Consider the following 16,525-nt stretch of genomic DNA (forward strand, 5'->3'; position numbering starts at 1 on the left):
TGTAAATGACGCTTGAAGTGAGCGCGTAAAGTACTCACAGTATAGTGGATAAGAATCCCCTCTCTCGTTAATGGTACAGTCGAAACTCTTCTCTCTTTTCTCTCAAAAAAAAAACATACAAAATCCACAATTTCCTTCCTTGTTCCACCGGACAGAGACATATACATAAACACACTTAAAAAACACTTCCACCATTTTCATCTCTCCGTTTCTGTTTATTGTTTTTTCTGAAATGGGTGCTAATGCATCTTCCATTGACTCCAAATCTGGTGATGGGTTGAATTTTGTTCCATTAAAGTCCAAACTAGATGATATACCAGAGGCTTGTATTGCTCTTGTACTCTCATACCTTGATCCACCTCAGATCTGCAAATTGGCACGTATTAACAGGGCCTTTCGTGCTGCTTCATCTGCTGATTTTATATGGGAACCCAAATTGCCCTCCAATTACAAGTTTATTCTTCAAGAATTGCTCGGCCTCAAAGATGCTGGCGTGGGTAAAAGGGACATTTTTGCTAAGCTTTCTCGTCCCAGCTCCTTTGATGGTGGCACAAAGGTCTGTTCTTTAACATTTTATATTCAAAATGCTAACTTTGTTATTCTTCTTCTTTTTCTGTGCTCTTTTTTGTTTTTTTATATAGTGTTATGTGAGTATGAGTTTTGAATTTTGGAGTTGATGATTTTTTGGGGGACAGGAAGTATGGATTGATAAGAATAATGGAGGGGTTTGTTTGGCAATTTCATCTAAAGGAATGGCAATTACCGGTATTGATGATCGCCGATATTGGAATCACATTCCGACGGATGAATCAAGGTGGGTAGTATTTTTTATGTGTTCTTTCTTTTTGACTATTAAGGGCCTGTTTATGCTGAAACTTAGTCATGAATGAATCTTCAGTTTAGGTCGAAAAAATTATGAATCTTCACTTTAGCACGATTTTTTTTTGTTTTCCTTTTCAATGGGGAGATGGGGGGGGGGGGGAAGCAGGGAATAGATATGCCTTGCATTTTGCAGGCTGATCCCTGACTCCACCTCTGAATTTCAAGTGATTCTCACATAACATGAATGAAAATTCCTAATAAGGCCACCAAATCTTTTACTAGATTTTATTGTGGTATTATTTTTTATTTGGAGCAAGTCTTTAGACATTGTCAGTGTAAAGAACCGTTAATAGTGTATTATTTACCCTCTTTTTATGTTACCAACCCACGCATACTACAACCTTTTAAGTAACCTAATAGCGTAAATATTATTAGCATATGAAATTAAACCCTTTTCATAGAATAATTTGTAAGTCCATCCCAATTTGTAAACTCCAAATTTAGCAATATAATGAGAGGTTGATAGAAGACAGAGGTATTGGCAGTTCTAACAAAAAGCAACTATGCAAGAACACTTCTTAAACCATGATCAGTGTAAATCCTCGCATAGGGGATTGTTCAAGTGATGTTGAGCCTGGTGATCTAATTCCTAGTGCGTGAATCCTCATGATCTAGCTAGCCAGATGATAAGTCAGGGTGACTAATGAATGAGACATCGTAACATAATTAAATGCTATTGTGGGGGTGGTGTGAAAGGTTTATGTTGTCTTTGGTAAAGCTTTACGCACAAAGTTGAGCTAGCTAGCTAGCGCGTTGGCTTTGTACATGTGTTAAGTTAGAGATTCTTTCCATTCATTTCATACATTTCATGATCTGCTTGCATTTTTCCCTTGTCCTGCAATTTAGACCTTTAAAGTTAATTCATACTTCCTCATGTATAAGGAATAGGCTGATCAATACTGACATTATCATTCTTCATTCAGATTCCAAACTGTAGCTTATCTTCAGCAAATCTGGTGGCTTGAAGTCGATGGGGACCTCGAGTTCCAATTCCCAGCGGGGATATATAGCTTGTTCTTCAGACTTAAGCTCGGCAAGGTTACAAAGAGGCACAATCGTCGAGTCTGTAACTACGAGCACATTCATGGCTGGGACTTGAAACCCGTACAGTTTCAGTTAGCGACACCAGATGGTGATCGTGCCAGATCCCGGTGTTACCTGAACAATGTAGGAAGTTGGGTACACCACCATGCGGGAGATTTTGTTGTTAAGGATGCGACTGTTCCAACAAAGATCAAATATTCATTGACACAGATAGATTGCACACATACAAAAGGTGGTCTGTGTGTTGATTCTGTGTTAATATGCCCTAGTAGCTTAGCAAAACAATTGAGGTCTTGTTGATAGCTTTACAGCCCAAAATCTTCTTAGGCGGCCAGAATGTTTTCTTCTTCTTCTTCTTTTTTCAGCCTGGGGGGGGGGAGGAATTAGTTTGTACTTCGTACTATATAGTTTGGTTTCTCCCCAAAAGTCCCTCCTGTTTTTCTAGTAATTACAATTGGGTCCTCAAAGTTCAGGTTTTTGTACATTAGTCCAAGAAATGAATATGGTAGTTGATTTCGAGTATATACTGTTGTTGTTATTTTTTATTTTTTATTTTGCTTCAATATTCACTCTTTGAATTTTCTCTTTTTGATGTTTTTGTAAAGCTCTTATTCTTTGGGGTTATAGATTGGTTGGAAAATTTTAGAAAATTGAGCGAGACTTTCATAGTACTTTTGGTTGTTCAGATTAGTCAAAGACTCAAAAGCCCTATTTGGATAAGGTCATTAACTTGATGGTAAAGAAAGTTATCAGAAGGTTTGAAGAATATTATAGTGTTTTGGGGTTTGACGGATGGATGGACTGGATCGATTCCCCTTTCAATGCCTTATGAGCCTTATGGGTTGAGCTTGTCGCACAGGGCTTGCCTAGGTGATTTGCAGACTATTACACAGGGGGTTTACCTAGTGCGCACGAATTGCTCACCACATAGTGTTCACCGAAGGGCAAAGGTTTTGGCAGAGATTATAGCGGCATCGATTTTCCCTCTTAAAAAAAATAAAAATATTATAGTGTTTCTTATTTCTGAGATTGTGGCTTATAGTATTTATGATAAAGTTTGCTTAATAACAGAAACAATTAAAAGTTTGGAGTAGTCAATTATACATTAAATAAATAATCAGATGGAAAAGAACATTATTATTGTTGTCAAAATATCTGATAATATCATAACCGCAAAATATCTGAACTCTTAATACCAAGATCCAAATAGTGGAGGGTCAATAGTCCATCTCTATCAACCTACGTCGAGTTTTTTATTATCCGAATTATGTTGTTGTCAAAGGAAAATCCCTAATTCCAATTCCAGTTTTATCCTTTTGAGGTGGGAGGCTTGTGTAAGCGAAAAAGAAGGACAACATAGTCGATTACCAAACAAAATTAACATTTTAGAAAAACAGGATTATCTTCTCAAATTTATTCTTCTATTTTCAATTAGTGTAGTGGTAATTAAGTAGGGCGTTAAAGGAAAGAAAAAAAATTGTCTGGACAAATATTTTTATGATTAAAACTATTAAGGACCTGTTTGGATATAGATTCGCAAATTTTTTCTTGAAAAAGCTGATTTGGGTGAAGTTTGATGTGAAATTGAAAATGTATTTGGACATGAATTTTGGGATAAGTTTTGACATATTAAAAGGTCCTTTTTTTTTTACAGCTAAAATATCCCAAATGGTCATGATTTGGCCCAAAAAGAGGTTTTAAGCTATATTTGAGATTTGAAGTTTTGATTTTCAAAATCTCCCCAAAACTAGATTAGTTCTATAAACAAACACATATTTGATTTTATTTTATTTTTTGAAAAATAAATTACCAAAACTTATGGCCAAACGCATACTAAGGACCCGTTTGGCCATAGATTTTGTCAAAATAAACTTGGGTTTTATTTGGCAAACACATGTTTGGCCATAGATTTTGCTTACATTTTGGTCAAATTCCAAATCCCAAAACCTAAAATAAACTTGGATTTTATTTGGCAAACATATGTTTGGCCGTAGATTTTGCCTACATTTTGGCCAAATCCCAAAACCAGCTCAATATTTTAGGACTCGTTTGGCCATAGATTTTGCCAAAATAAACTTGAGTTTTATTTGGCAAACACATGTCTGGTCATAGATTTAGCTTACATTTTGGTCAAATTTCAAATCCCAAAACCCAAAATAAACTTGGTTTTATTTGGCAAACACATGTTTGGCCATAGATTTTGCCTATATTTTGGCCAAATCCCAATAGCTAATTTTGGGCCAAAATATCACCTATTATATTTTTTAAAAATGGGCTCAAACTTTTGTATTTTATAAAAGAGCCCACCATTTATTATTTTGTAATGATGTTGTTTCGTCTTTTCGGTCATGCGATAGTGTATCATGTAGTTCATTATAAAAATGATAATTTTGTATCAAATTTATTTATGTTCAGGACTATGGTTTGCGATAATATAATGAATGCTATTGATAATGGTATTGTTGGTATTTGTGATAGTTTTTATAACTTGTGGGTATAAGTCATGTTTCATATTTTTCCAAACCAAACTTCACCCAAAAGAGATGTTCAAACACATTTTCATCTTCAAACCAAACTTCACCCAAATCAGAATTTTCAGAATAAATTTGAAAATTTATGGCCAAACGCTAGCTAAATATCTTTCTTAAGATGCATATAAATTTTTAAAAGATTGATAATATGGACCGATGAATATATTTTATCATATATACAATATGTTACTATAAATTCAAATCAAGCACCTTCGTTTATTTTTTATTAAATATCTACAGCTACATGATGGTCTAGATAGAAAATAGAGTGGACACAAAAGAAAAAAATTGTAGCTTTAAGTTTTTCTCCAGAGCTGAATGAAGAACACCAAGGTGGACAGGACATGTGTTTTTACATATATATATATATATATATATATATATATATATATATATATATATATATGACTTGTAATTTTTGACTCTTAGTATAATGTATAAACATTAATTTACATAAAATTCTGCTAGAACGCCATGTTTCTATTATAAAATCAAGACTAACATTTCTTCTAAATGAAAAGAAAGACGACTCTAATTCATAGACGGTGAGATAAAGCATCAACCTCACTTCAGTAAACATAAGATAGAGCAAAGAAACATCTTCTTTACTAATAAGATATAAAATAGTTTAAAGAAAAAGTTCATCATATTTCTTTTGTTTTTGTTTCGTCTGAGTCGAGTCCTAAAAGGCAATGTGACACATACTAAATACATTAATTAGGCAACAATTTCAAGAAAATTGGAGGGTGGATAGCTAGAATGACAACCATCCCTATAGGGGTACTACAAGGTTTTGGTGGAAGGGAAATGCAAATGATGATTTTTTCTCAATTTCTGTCTAATTTCAATGGGACTAAAAAAGTGATATAGATGTTTACAACTGTTAGATATGGACCAAACATCAAAATATCATGAGTTTCCATATGTAATCTTCATACAAATAGTGAGCTTATATTCATTGTTTATTTTTTCTAATCATATGAATAGATTATATATATATATAATACATAAATTATACACATATTATATTTCTAATGATTTTTTCTAGTTTAAGTGGTTGGATGGATCTCTATTTGAGATAATTATTCTTTTCATATATAGCTTAATATCCAAAAAAATATGGAGGGTCCATGATCATCTTCACCAACCAAATTTCCTAGTCATGTTGTTGTCGAGGGAAATTTCCTACCATTCCTAAATTCCCTGTTTATTCAATTCTTTTGGATTCCCAGACTTGAAAAGGTGAAGAGAAAAAAAAGAATCTGGAGGTGCACAAACAGATTCTTAATCCAATCATCTCTTTTTATTCTTTTCCATCATTTCACTATAGGTCAAAATATAAATTAAAAAGAAAAAGAAAATAAATATACGTGAAAAAAGAGTAAAAATTGCATGGGGCGCCTTATTTGGTCGCCCCCTTTTAACTTATACCCGTTTTATTTTTCCGTTTGCATCTGTACTCCTTTTTTTGTTAAAACGTTTTAAAAAGACGATTTTGCCCTTCAGGACTATTGACAAAACTGTAGACTGCAGGACAACACTTTAGCATGTTTTGGCATGAAGTTTTAGCAAATGAACTAAATAACTTAAGCATGTTTAGTCTAAAATTTTAGCAAATGAACTAAATAACTTAAGCATGATAAGTCTGAAATTTTAGCAAATGAACTAAATAACTTAAGCATGTTTAGTCTGAAATTTTAGCAAATGAACTAAATAACTTCAACATGCATTAGCAAAAACTCATTAGAAAATTACATATTGCAAGATAAAAACTTAAGCATGTTTAGTCTGAAATTTTCGCAAATGAACTAAATAACTTCAGCATGTTTAGTCTGAAATTTTAGGAAATGAACTAAATAATTTAAGCATGTTTAGTCTGAAATTTTCGCAAATGAACTAAATAACTTAAGCATGTTTAGACTAAAGTTTTGGATAAAACTCATGACAAAACTGTTGGCCGTAGGATAAATAACTTCAGCATGCATTAGCATGAAGTTTTAACTTCAATGTAAAACAACTTCAGCTGCTACTGTAATTGGCTGAAGTTTTACACCATCTCGCATGCTAATGAATAACCCCTGGTACTGTAAAACAACGTCATCTCCAAATGTTAGCATGCTGCTACGTTTATCAGGGTTTATTTTATATATATATATATATATATATATATATATAATACATAAATTATGCACATATTATATCTCCAACGACTCTTTCTAGTTTAAGTGGATGGATCTCTATTTGAGATAATTATTCTTTTCATATATAGCTCAATATCCAAAAAATATGGAGGGTCCATGATCATCTTCACCAACCAAATTTCCTAGTCACGTTGTTGTCGAGGGAAATTTCCTACCATTCCTAAATTCCTTGTTTATTCAATTCTTTTGGATTCCCAGACTTGAAAAGGTGAAGAGAAAAAAAAGAATCTGGAGGTGCACAAACAGATTCTTAATCCAATCATCTCTTTTTATTCTTTTCCATCATTTCACTATAGGTCAAAATATAAATTAAAAAGAAAAAGAAATTAAATGTACGTGAAAAAAGAGTAAAAATTGCATGGGGCGACTTATTTGGTCGCCCCCTTTTAACTTATACCCATTTTGTTTTTCCGTTTATATCCGTACCCCTTTTTTTGTTAAAAGCGTTTTAAAAAGACGATTTTGCTCTTCAGGACTATTGACAAAACTGTAGATTGCAGGACAACACTTCAGCATGTTTTGGCATGAAGTTTTAGCAAATGAACTAAATAACTTAAGCATGTTTAGTCTGAAATTTTAGCAAATGAACTAAATAACTTAAGCATGTTTAGTCTGAATTTTTAGCAAATGAACTAAATAACTCCAGCATGTTTAGTCTGAAATTTTAGCAAATGAACTAAATAACTTCAGCATATTTAGACTAATGTTTTGGATAAAACTCATGACAAAACTGTTGGCCGTAGGATAAATAACTTCAGCATGCATTAGCATGAAGTTTTAACTTCAATGTAAAACAACTTCAGCTGCTACTGTAATTGGCTGAAGTTTTACACCATCTCGCATGCTAATGAATAACCCCTGGTACTGTAAAACAACGTCATCTCCAAACGCTAGCATGCTGCTACGTTTATCGGGGCTTGTTTTACGGTATGCATGCTAATGCGAATGAGGTCATCTCCAAAGTAGCATGCTAATGCTAATACTATCATGGGTGTAATTGTCATATTATTACGGATTTGTTGTCATCTTACTACCAAATTAATAATTTTTAAAAATATGGTACATATTAAAAGGTGACACAAATATAGAGTACGACTACAATTCGGCGAAAAAAGATACATCTACGTAATAGGTCCGGCCCACGAACCAGATGTCCAGATCAAAGAAATTAAAACGGGAAAATAAATAAATAAATTAATTAATTAAATGCAGAGCAAAATTCTAGTGATTCTTCTTCAGTGCTTCAAAGAAAACTTGAGAAATAATTTTATCCAACCAATAAAATTTGGAAGCTTCAGAAAAATGTATGGGTGAATATAATGACCAAATCCATATCCAAAATAGCTTATCTTTGGAAACAGTTTCCTTTTCTAGATTTTTCTATTTATGCAGTTGTGCTATTTCTCTCTAGGGTTTTCTTCTCTTTCTTCAATCCAAAAGGTACAACATCTCTTCCTTTTATACTCCTTCTTATTGGTTGTTATTTTTTTTTCAATTAGCCTTCTTGAATTTGTTGGGTTAATCCCGTATTTTAGATTGTTATATTTAAATCTTTTATATGCTTATCTTTCTTGCCTCTCGGGTAGGTGGATTTTTTCATTTTTTAGTTCTTTTTGGTAATTGCGTTAGGAAAGAAATGGTTAATTTTGTGAAAGATGAGATTTTTATCTGAATATTGACTTAGCGGAATGGATATAGAAGATTCATGTAGCCGACTTAATGATATTGAGGCGGAGTTGAATGATGGACTTAATGTGAAAGTTTCAATCTTTGGAAGCCTCTTAAGAGATTACATTTTCATGACCCATTTTTAACCCATTGCACAAATATAAGCTGGTAGTTAAGTTCATGCATTTGATCTATTTTGGGTATGTTTGCTGATTTAACCCTGAATTCCCTAGATTAGGGGATAACCTTGTCGTTTACTTCTCTCTCTTTTTGAAGGTTTTTTCTCATCGCATCATTTTTTGTGTTTGCTGGAGACTCAGGTTTTGGAACATTGAATAGATCTAGGGGATTGCATGGTAGTCGTTCCATGGAGACACATATTGATTTTGTGCAATGGCTTGACACTGACGTGTCTCTGAACATCCTGATGTGTTTGAATGATCCAGCTGATGTGGTCCGTGCCGGCTCTGTTTCGCGCCTTTGGCACGAATTTGGTAAGCTATTCAAGCTTTCGTTCTTCCTTAAAAGCAGCCCGTTAGCATTGTGTTTAGGATGTGAGACCGAACTGGCATTCTTACTTTTTTCATCATTATATTACATCATTTCTAGTGTTGTTAAGTTTCAAAAACCACAGATTCAGTTTTCCTGTTTCCATTATGATGCTTTTCTACTCTTGTTTTATATACTTGGTGTACTTCATCCCGTTACATTATGTGATTACTGTGCCTAAAGACTCATTACTACTTTATTTGCATCTAGAGCTATTTTAAGCAATGAGGATCTATCTTCAATTTATGCCTTGAGAAATGATTCTGAATGTGTAAAAAATAAGTGAAGCCTTGGAAAGAAGAAAGGAGAGACGGATCGTCCAAAGAGTACAAGAATCCGAATCATAATCAAATTTCTTTGATTTCAAGAAAAAGTTACGAATGACCAATGATGCAAAATGAATTGATGTCTGAGAGGAGAAACACTCTGTACGATCTCTTGAGGTTCAAAAATTAAGGTTAAGCTATGACTAAGTCAATTAGTGCTTTTGGTTTCTACCAAATATTTACGATTATGATGTTGATGTCACCCCTAAAATGTTATACAAGTGGTGTGATAATATGATATATTTCCAAACTTGGCTGTGAAGTTCCCTAATATGCCTCTTTTTCTCACTTGTGTCCCTACTCTTTTAGATTTTAGAATCTTTATCTTGATCTTTAAAAGAAATTTTCATATGTTCAGATTTCTAACAACCTGATGTCTAAGTGGGTAAGTCAGGAAAGAGTTGAGATAAATATCACATAAGACCAAATTAATCACTCTTTATGCTGATTGTTGTTCCTTCTCGTGGTTATGGTGTCAAAGGCACACCTCGAAACAGAGAATAAGCTGATTATGATACATTTTAACCCTGGCAGCGTGGAGCTAGTTGTATGTTTCTCACATATGTACAGTCTACAGTGTACCTTGTTGTCTTTTGTACTGTACATTCGAGAGACTTGTCTCTGCATTTCAGAAAAAGATTGGAACAGTAAAGATCTTCCTTCTGTAAGTAATTATACAAAAAAAATAAAATATATTCATCTCAACTCTATGGACTTGATGGAAGTCTTAGGAAGTAATTGTTCTAGGAAATAACTTTGACTACATAATGTTGTTGCCTGTTGCCCTTGTCTTTTCCATATTTCTTGGTTGGTCCAAGTTTGACTAGTTCAAGTACATTGTGCTGGTACGAGAATTTTGGGATGGTCTAGGTGAATTTGCGTCAAGACTTAGGTTAGAAGATGAAAGTATGAAATGATGACTTGTTTGGATTTGGTTTTAGGAGAATTTGTTTTCTGTGGTTGTGTCGTGATGGGAGAAGTTTCACCAAAGCTCTAAACATTTTTGAGGCTTTCAGATGGTGAACTAAGCTTTAACCCGATTGTACATACATCTTTAGGTGCTATGAAAAATATACCAATTTTTCTTTTTGCAGAAGGAAAATAGATATTTCACAATTCAAAATTGTAAAATAAAACCTTTTGGGGACAGTGCATTTTTTCAAAAGCTGAAAGAGGGTAGGTTCAACTTTGGGCATGCCTGGGGCCAATTGTTTGTTCCCCAACACTAAAAAGAAACATTAGTTATCCAGTAAAAGCAAGTGATTTGGCTTTGGACACAAGAACCACCGCCTGGTATAGATTACATTAATATAGTGATGATTAGCTAGAACTAGGAGTACCATACTTGACCTTTGCGCTTATCCTTGAATATTGTACCTGAACTATCTTGTTAGTGTAGCTTGCCAAGTTGCATTCAGTAAAGCAGTTAATTAATTGTTGGTTTCTTGAACTCTTTTGTAAGTTACTAATGGAAAAATCATACTCTTTTCTTGTGCAAGTGGTATGCAATGCAATTTGTTTATTTTGAAGCTGGAAGCTTATTTTCTGTACTTTGCGCTGCCGCAATCAGACTTTACTGCCTTTTGGGCTTGACAATGTGCATCACTTCTAAGGATTTTCCAATCTTTTTCATAAGGAAAAAATTGCTATATTAAGCCTTTCTTCGAGAAATCATGCCAGTTTCTGTCATTGAAGGTTTATTACCATTTGGAAGAAGAAAACAGGTTGATGATTTACTTGTTTATTTGCAGTGGTTACCAATGGACTCTCCAAGCAACTGTGTGTTGGAAGGTTTCCGCAGCTTTCTAGGATTGCCCGTATAACAGAATTAGATGCGAGTGCAGCAGCACCAAAAGATGTTGGGTCTAGCAATTCCAACTGGGAGACTCTAAAAAGAGACCATGAAGTTTACGCTTCTCTACTTCAAGCTATTGAAACATCAAAGTCATGTCGAAGTGATTGCATAGGTTATGCAGTCAGTGCTTCAAGCACGGATAATTATCCAGATGAAAGTATTGTCAATACTTTAATTCCAAGGGACAGATATCTGAATAGACCTTCATACTGGTCAAGTAAAGGACACAGTGACCCCAACGCCCCTGAGACGCTAATTTACAAGTTGAAAGCTGATATGTGTGTGATCAACGAAGTTGATATACAACCTTTTGAAGGTGTTTGTTAATCTTTCTTTGGGGCATTAGATGCCCCCTCAAATTTATAATCTGAGTTTCACAGACTTCCGAAGCTTTATTTGGTTCTCTTGTCTAATATGTAATTTTCCAATTCAGCTTATTTCCAGCCCGGCAAGCCCATATACTCTGCAAAATCTGTTCGATTTCGGTTAGGGTATCCCAAATCTGCGAGAGATGAGAGTGATCTCCTGCAATTGCCCCAGCAACAGCCTGCTGATGACAAGTTTATATGGACATATACTTCTGAAGAATTCCCTATGACACAGGTCTTGTTTTATAACTTCCTTTAGTTTTCTCCTTAAGAAGATACTCTTATTTACTCAGTTGTCTATGTTTTTGGTAGAGTAGTTTCTTGATGGTGGGAGCAGTCATAATATTTGTTCTGTTTAAGTCTTGTTATATGTAAAAACTAGCCAGAATTTTTCTCCATGTCTTTGAAAGGAGTGTCATAGACTAATTTGCATGAGAAGGAGAATTAACAGATCAAACTTCAATGGCCAGGAAAATTGCTTTCAGCGGTTCAATCTACCCGAGCCTGTGCTTTGCATTGGTGGATATCTGCAGATTCAGCTTTTGGGCAGAGTTCAGAGACAAGAAATGGACGACTTGTTTTACATATGGTTCGTGTTCATCTTTTCTCTCTTTGATTGAAAGGTCTGCTTCATATTTGCTGCTCTATTTATCAGCGAGTTGTTGTAGTGGACTTGCATGTGCACTACTAATAATGCTCTTGATGCCTAGACTTACTAATGCATCAGGGGAAGAAGATGAAACTGATATTTTGCTATTCAATTACACATTTATAATAAAATAATGTTGAAACTGATATTTTGCTATTCAATTACACATTTATAATAAAATAATGTTGTGAGAAAGGAAAAGTTTAATTTTATTCATACTATAGAACCAAGATCGTGCTAGGTTTAATTTTATTCATACTGTAGAACTGAGATCGTGCTTCTTTACAAAGTACATGACTCACTAAAGTATTGTTAATAGCTTTTAAGGAATTGATAAACTCTGTAAATGCATCTTATTATTCACAGATCAGTTCTACACCCAAAAAAAAAATGTGAACAAGAAGAGTGTAAAGGGTGCATTGATATTCTTTCATCTTCTAAGCACCGGTTCCTCTCCTCCCTAGCCCACATGATGCACAAAGGAATTGTGTGTCAATTTTGTTGATGAATTGGTATTATAAATGGCATCAAGTAGATGCATAATAGCAGAAGTTCAAAAGTGAGAGTTTGTTAGCTTTATTACAGCAATGACCTATGCTAAGGATAAAGAGCTACCAAACTCCAAAAGATTGACATGAGAATCTACAGAGGAAAAATTATACCAGCTACATAAATTTAAAAGACAACTAGCCTTAAGGGCGTGGTTTGGAGTTGGTATTTCCATCAAAACATCTTTTGTTCCTCTCCTTCCAAACACATCAAAAAATACAAGGAACCATTTTCCAGACTTGTCTGATGGATTTATCAACTTTCCAAGAGAACCAACTGTGTAGGTATCCTTGATACTGTTAGGCATGACCCATCTTAAACCAAAAACTGTGATGAACAAATATCAGTAGCTACTGTGCAATGTAGAAGGAGGTGTCTGTTAGTCTCTATATTCTGTTGCGCACGTATAACATCGGTTAACAGTGGGGGGGTGGCCTCATGTTATGTTATCCAGCTGAAGCTTATCACCTTCTTAGTTCTCCAAATATGTTCCAAGGTCAAGTATCCAGCATTTGATTCTGCGCACATAATGATTAATATCCTGCCTTCACTGTGTACTGTCCATCTGTCTTTCCTTCCCATCTGATTCTGTCAGCAGCCTGCTCATTGATTGTGTGACTCCCCAATCTAGTAAGCATGCTAGTCAACTCTTCCAATTCCCAGTCTTGGAAGTTTCATCTGAAGATAGATGCCCAAGTGTTGTTGCCTCTGTTCTGAGAATGGTAGAAACGGGGCCTTCTTGAGATTGAAAAGAGAGCTGGGAACTATTTCTGTACTGTAGTGTTAGCCTGGCTTTGCAGCTTTTCATAGTTTTTGGGGAGGCCTTGAAATATTTTTCAGTAAATTATATTATAATTTCTTAATCACGACCCTTTTGGAAGTCAATATGGGAATTGAAGGCTCCCAGGAACTTGGTGTTCTTCAGAGAGTGCAAAGTTGAAAGACTTGATAATTCTATAGCAATCATGAATGTTCTCTTATTTCATTTGTTTCTGTGGTATAACAGGAAATACTGTTTCTGATAGATGGTTTATTGTTGGTATGCCAAGTACATGTACCATATTTACTTTTTCTGCTTGGTATATCAATGCAATTATTTGACTTTTCAAATAGTTATTAATAAACTGACAGGGAAAAAGCATAGTGTAGATGCTCTATAAGAAGGCTGTTGGTTAGTTATCATTAATGTGATCTTGACAATATTTCATTCCTATGTGCAGTCTTTGTCATGTGAAAGTTGTAGGGCGACCACTCAGCCCTGCATTCGACATAGAGGTCCTAGAACCGTCTCGAGAATTTGTGTTGAAGTACAATCGAGATGTTTTCGATTGCATGTTGCAGAGCATGAGTAATGGAGGTCATCAAGAATCAAATATGCCTCCAACACCATCAGAAGGATTTGTGCTTGATGCAGGCCTTCTGGAGTATTTATTACAGGGTTACCAGCCGGGTGTCGAACCCATGGAATGGGACGACGACGACGACGATGATGATGATGATGATGAAATGGATGAAGTGGGAATTTTGTAATTTAGCATCGCAATTTTCTTTTTAGTTCTTACATTTCTTTCCAAATAATTTATGTCCACTCTCTTTGATTGTCCTTTATTACGCAGTTTTGCAGTTCTTTGTGTACTCAAAGCTTTAGAGGTGCATAAGCCCTTGTAGATGAGACTGTATTACTGATGATCCGTTGTAGATGCTTGTATTGGGCTTATGCATTTTTTCTATCACAAACATATATCAAAGAAGAGTTGCACTATTGTGCATGAATGACATTTTCGTTAGCGGGCTTGAACTTTTTGTTAAAAGATATCACTGTATTTCGTTTGTTTCCTGTTTTCATTGGATTGAGTGTCCAGAATCGAATGCGGTACTCAATTTCTTAAATCATCTGATTGTTTACTGCTAATCATATTGATTTTAAATCATGATGAACCATTAATAATAATAAATTGGAAAACTCAAATATTCTCAGCGCTTCATGTTCGAGTTAAAACTATCTTGAACTTGTAAGAATATGAATTAATCTATATTCTAACTCATATAAATAATGTAGTATATAAATTCGCTAGATAACTTGTGCAGTGGTGGAAGGATTTAACTTGATAGATTTGAATTTAAGGGTGGCAAGTGGGCAATGGCCCGGGCCTAAGTGGGCCGGTCCAAACGGTCCTGGGCCGATCCCAATTTAAACGATCCCGTTCCTGGTGGTCTTTTTGTAGGAATCGGCCCGGGACTGGGCCCGCGAACTAATAGTCCCGGGCTAAACGGTCCCGGGTCGTGGTCTAAGTGGGCCCAACGTATAATTTTTTAAAAATTTTATTTATTTATAGAAATTAGAGAAAAAAAGATGTTAATAAAAATATCTAAGGCAATTCCTTATAAATTTTATTTTAGAATTATGACCTAAATTTTTTAATTCAAATTTAAAGACAAAAATATTGTAAAGAGATATTCAAAGAAATGTGTTATAATTTTATTATAGCATTAAAAAAAATATGGCAATATCTTTCTTAGTCTTCCCCTCCCTATGGAATGAGCACAACAAGGTGCTAATACCACCATTGAGAAGAAAAAGAAACTAATCAAGATGTGCCAAAATATAAGTTACATAATACATACTAATTTTTGTTCATACAAGTTACATGGTATCTCTTACAAACTTCATAAATCCATCAAGGTCCGGAGGAATTTTCGTTGGTGGTGGCGGAAAAGAAGCTTGGTCATCACCGCTTCCGGGCGAAGCAACATCCTCCGCAAGTTCAGCTAGCATTTCTTCGTAAGCTTCGTCGACCTCTGGTTGTGCAAGTCCAAAATTTCTTCTTTCCGAACGGATCCAATCTCTGAAAAGTACTGATTTTTCCAAGCTCTACCTCATAGACGCTCTATAATCACCGAGTTGAAGTCTTGCTTGACTGAAAGCGCTCTCCGGTGCCACTGTTGAAACTTGAATAGTTAAAATATCTCGGGTCATCCTTAAAAGAACCGGAAAGTATTTTTCTTTGTCTTTCCACCATTCCAAAAGATTAAAGGAGCCGTCGGGATTCACTTCCTCAATTCCCTGTGACAAATAAACTTCAATCTCATTTAGTTGTGAAAATTCACTACTAGTAGAATCTTGAGAATCCCTAAACCCTGCCCAAGCACTAAGTGCTCTTACTCCCGCAGTTCTTTTAGATGATGGAGAATCAGAATAAAAAGGAGCTGGAACATTTGATCTAGCATGATCTAATGCAACTTGATAAGCATTATAAATAGTTTGAGCATTTATTCTAATTGAGGCTAGTGCTTCCGGAAGTTTAGACAACTCCTCATCTTCAAGTGCTAAACCTTTATAAACAGTTTCATACCAAAATTAAGGACCTCCTAATTTCATACAAGGATTTAACAAAGCAGCAACACCATAAATAGGGGGAATATGGAAAAAATATTTTTTAAACTTTTTTCTCATATAATCAATAGCAAGTTTATAAATTTCCCCACCTTCCGAAAAAATGAGCAAACAAATTTGCAAGTTCTGTAATATAAACTAAACAGTTAGAAATAGTAGGATAATATTGCCCAGAAAATTTATTTGTAGCAATATGAAATTTTTCTAAAAAATCTACAAGCATTTTAACATTAGCCCAATTCACATTTGTAAGGTGCTCATCATCATCACTTACATGAGCATTAAACGTTGAGTTTATAGGGTTTCTATATTCATATGCAACAACTAAACTTTCATACATGTAATTTCATCTAGTTGGACAAGGTTTAGGAACATTTCTTTCTCTTAGGCCAAATTCATCGCATCTTTTAAAATATTCTCTAATTGTGAAGTTGGTGAATTGAAGTTTTCAAGTCTTCAACGATAATCAATTTTTAACAAGTTGTTCGTCAATTCGATAAACTGCAGAG

The 16,525-nt window shown here is 34.7% G+C and overlaps 2 protein-coding genes across 3 annotated transcripts; both read left to right on the plus strand.

Moving 5' to 3' along the window:
* Nucleotides 1-72: 72 nt before the first annotated feature.
* On the plus strand, nucleotides 73-2,450 carry LOC107825309 (F-box protein PP2-A13-like). The gene is made up of 3 exons (XM_016652155.2): nucleotides 73-556; nucleotides 696-814; nucleotides 1,806-2,450. Exons 1-3 carry the CDS (start codon nucleotides 233-235, stop codon nucleotides 2,224-2,226), a joined length of 864 nt encoding a protein of 287 aa, XP_016507641.1. The 5' UTR covers nucleotides 73-232; the 3' UTR covers nucleotides 2,227-2,450.
* Nucleotides 2,451-7,863: 5,413 nt separating this feature from the next.
* On the plus strand, nucleotides 7,864-14,420 carry LOC107828860 (F-box protein At4g00755). Of its 2 annotated transcripts, none has more exons than XM_016656247.2 (6): nucleotides 7,864-8,098; nucleotides 8,647-8,820; nucleotides 10,953-11,372; nucleotides 11,490-11,659; nucleotides 11,895-12,013; nucleotides 13,843-14,420. In XM_016656247.2, exons 1-6 carry the CDS (start codon nucleotides 7,978-7,980, stop codon nucleotides 14,150-14,152), a joined length of 1,314 nt encoding a protein of 437 aa, XP_016511733.2. In that variant the 5' UTR covers nucleotides 7,864-7,977; the 3' UTR covers nucleotides 14,153-14,420. The 2 variants fall into 2 exon arrangements, with proteins under 2 accessions (XP_016511733.2, XP_016511732.2); XM_016656246.2 differs by having other exon boundaries at nucleotides 7,870-8,098; nucleotides 8,641-8,820.
* Nucleotides 14,421-16,525: the final 2,105 nt, after the last annotated feature.

Source organism: Nicotiana tabacum, chromosome 19, assembly GCF_000715075.1.
Source record: "Nicotiana tabacum cultivar K326 chromosome 19, ASM71507v2, whole genome shotgun sequence".
In the NCBI taxonomy this organism is placed as follows: Eukaryota; Viridiplantae; Streptophyta; class Magnoliopsida; order Solanales; family Solanaceae; genus Nicotiana; species Nicotiana tabacum.

Bases quoted from the DNA above. Each gene is read 5' to 3' on its own strand.
- LOC107825309 (XM_016652155.2), top strand. From the start codon at position 233: ATGGGTGCTAATGCATCTTCCATTGACTCCAAATCTGGTGATGGGTTG. The intron at 557-695 runs GTCTGTTCTTTA...TTTGGGGGACAG, and splicing joins CCTTTGATGGTGGCACAAAG to GAAGTATGGATTGATAAGAA. The intron at 815-1,805 runs GTGGGTAGTATT...TTCTTCATTCAG, and splicing joins ATTCCGACGGATGAATCAAG to ATTCCAAACTGTAGCTTATC.
- LOC107828860 (XM_016656246.2), top strand. From the start codon at position 7,978: ATGACCAAATCCATATCCAAAATAGCTTATCTTTGGAAACAGTTTCCT. The intron at 11,373-11,489 runs GTGTTTGTTAAT...TTTCCAATTCAG, and splicing joins TGATATACAACCTTTTGAAG to CTTATTTCCAGCCCGGCAAG. The intron at 11,660-11,894 runs GTCTTGTTTTAT...TTCAATGGCCAG, and splicing joins AAGAATTCCCTATGACACAG to GAAAATTGCTTTCAGCGGTT.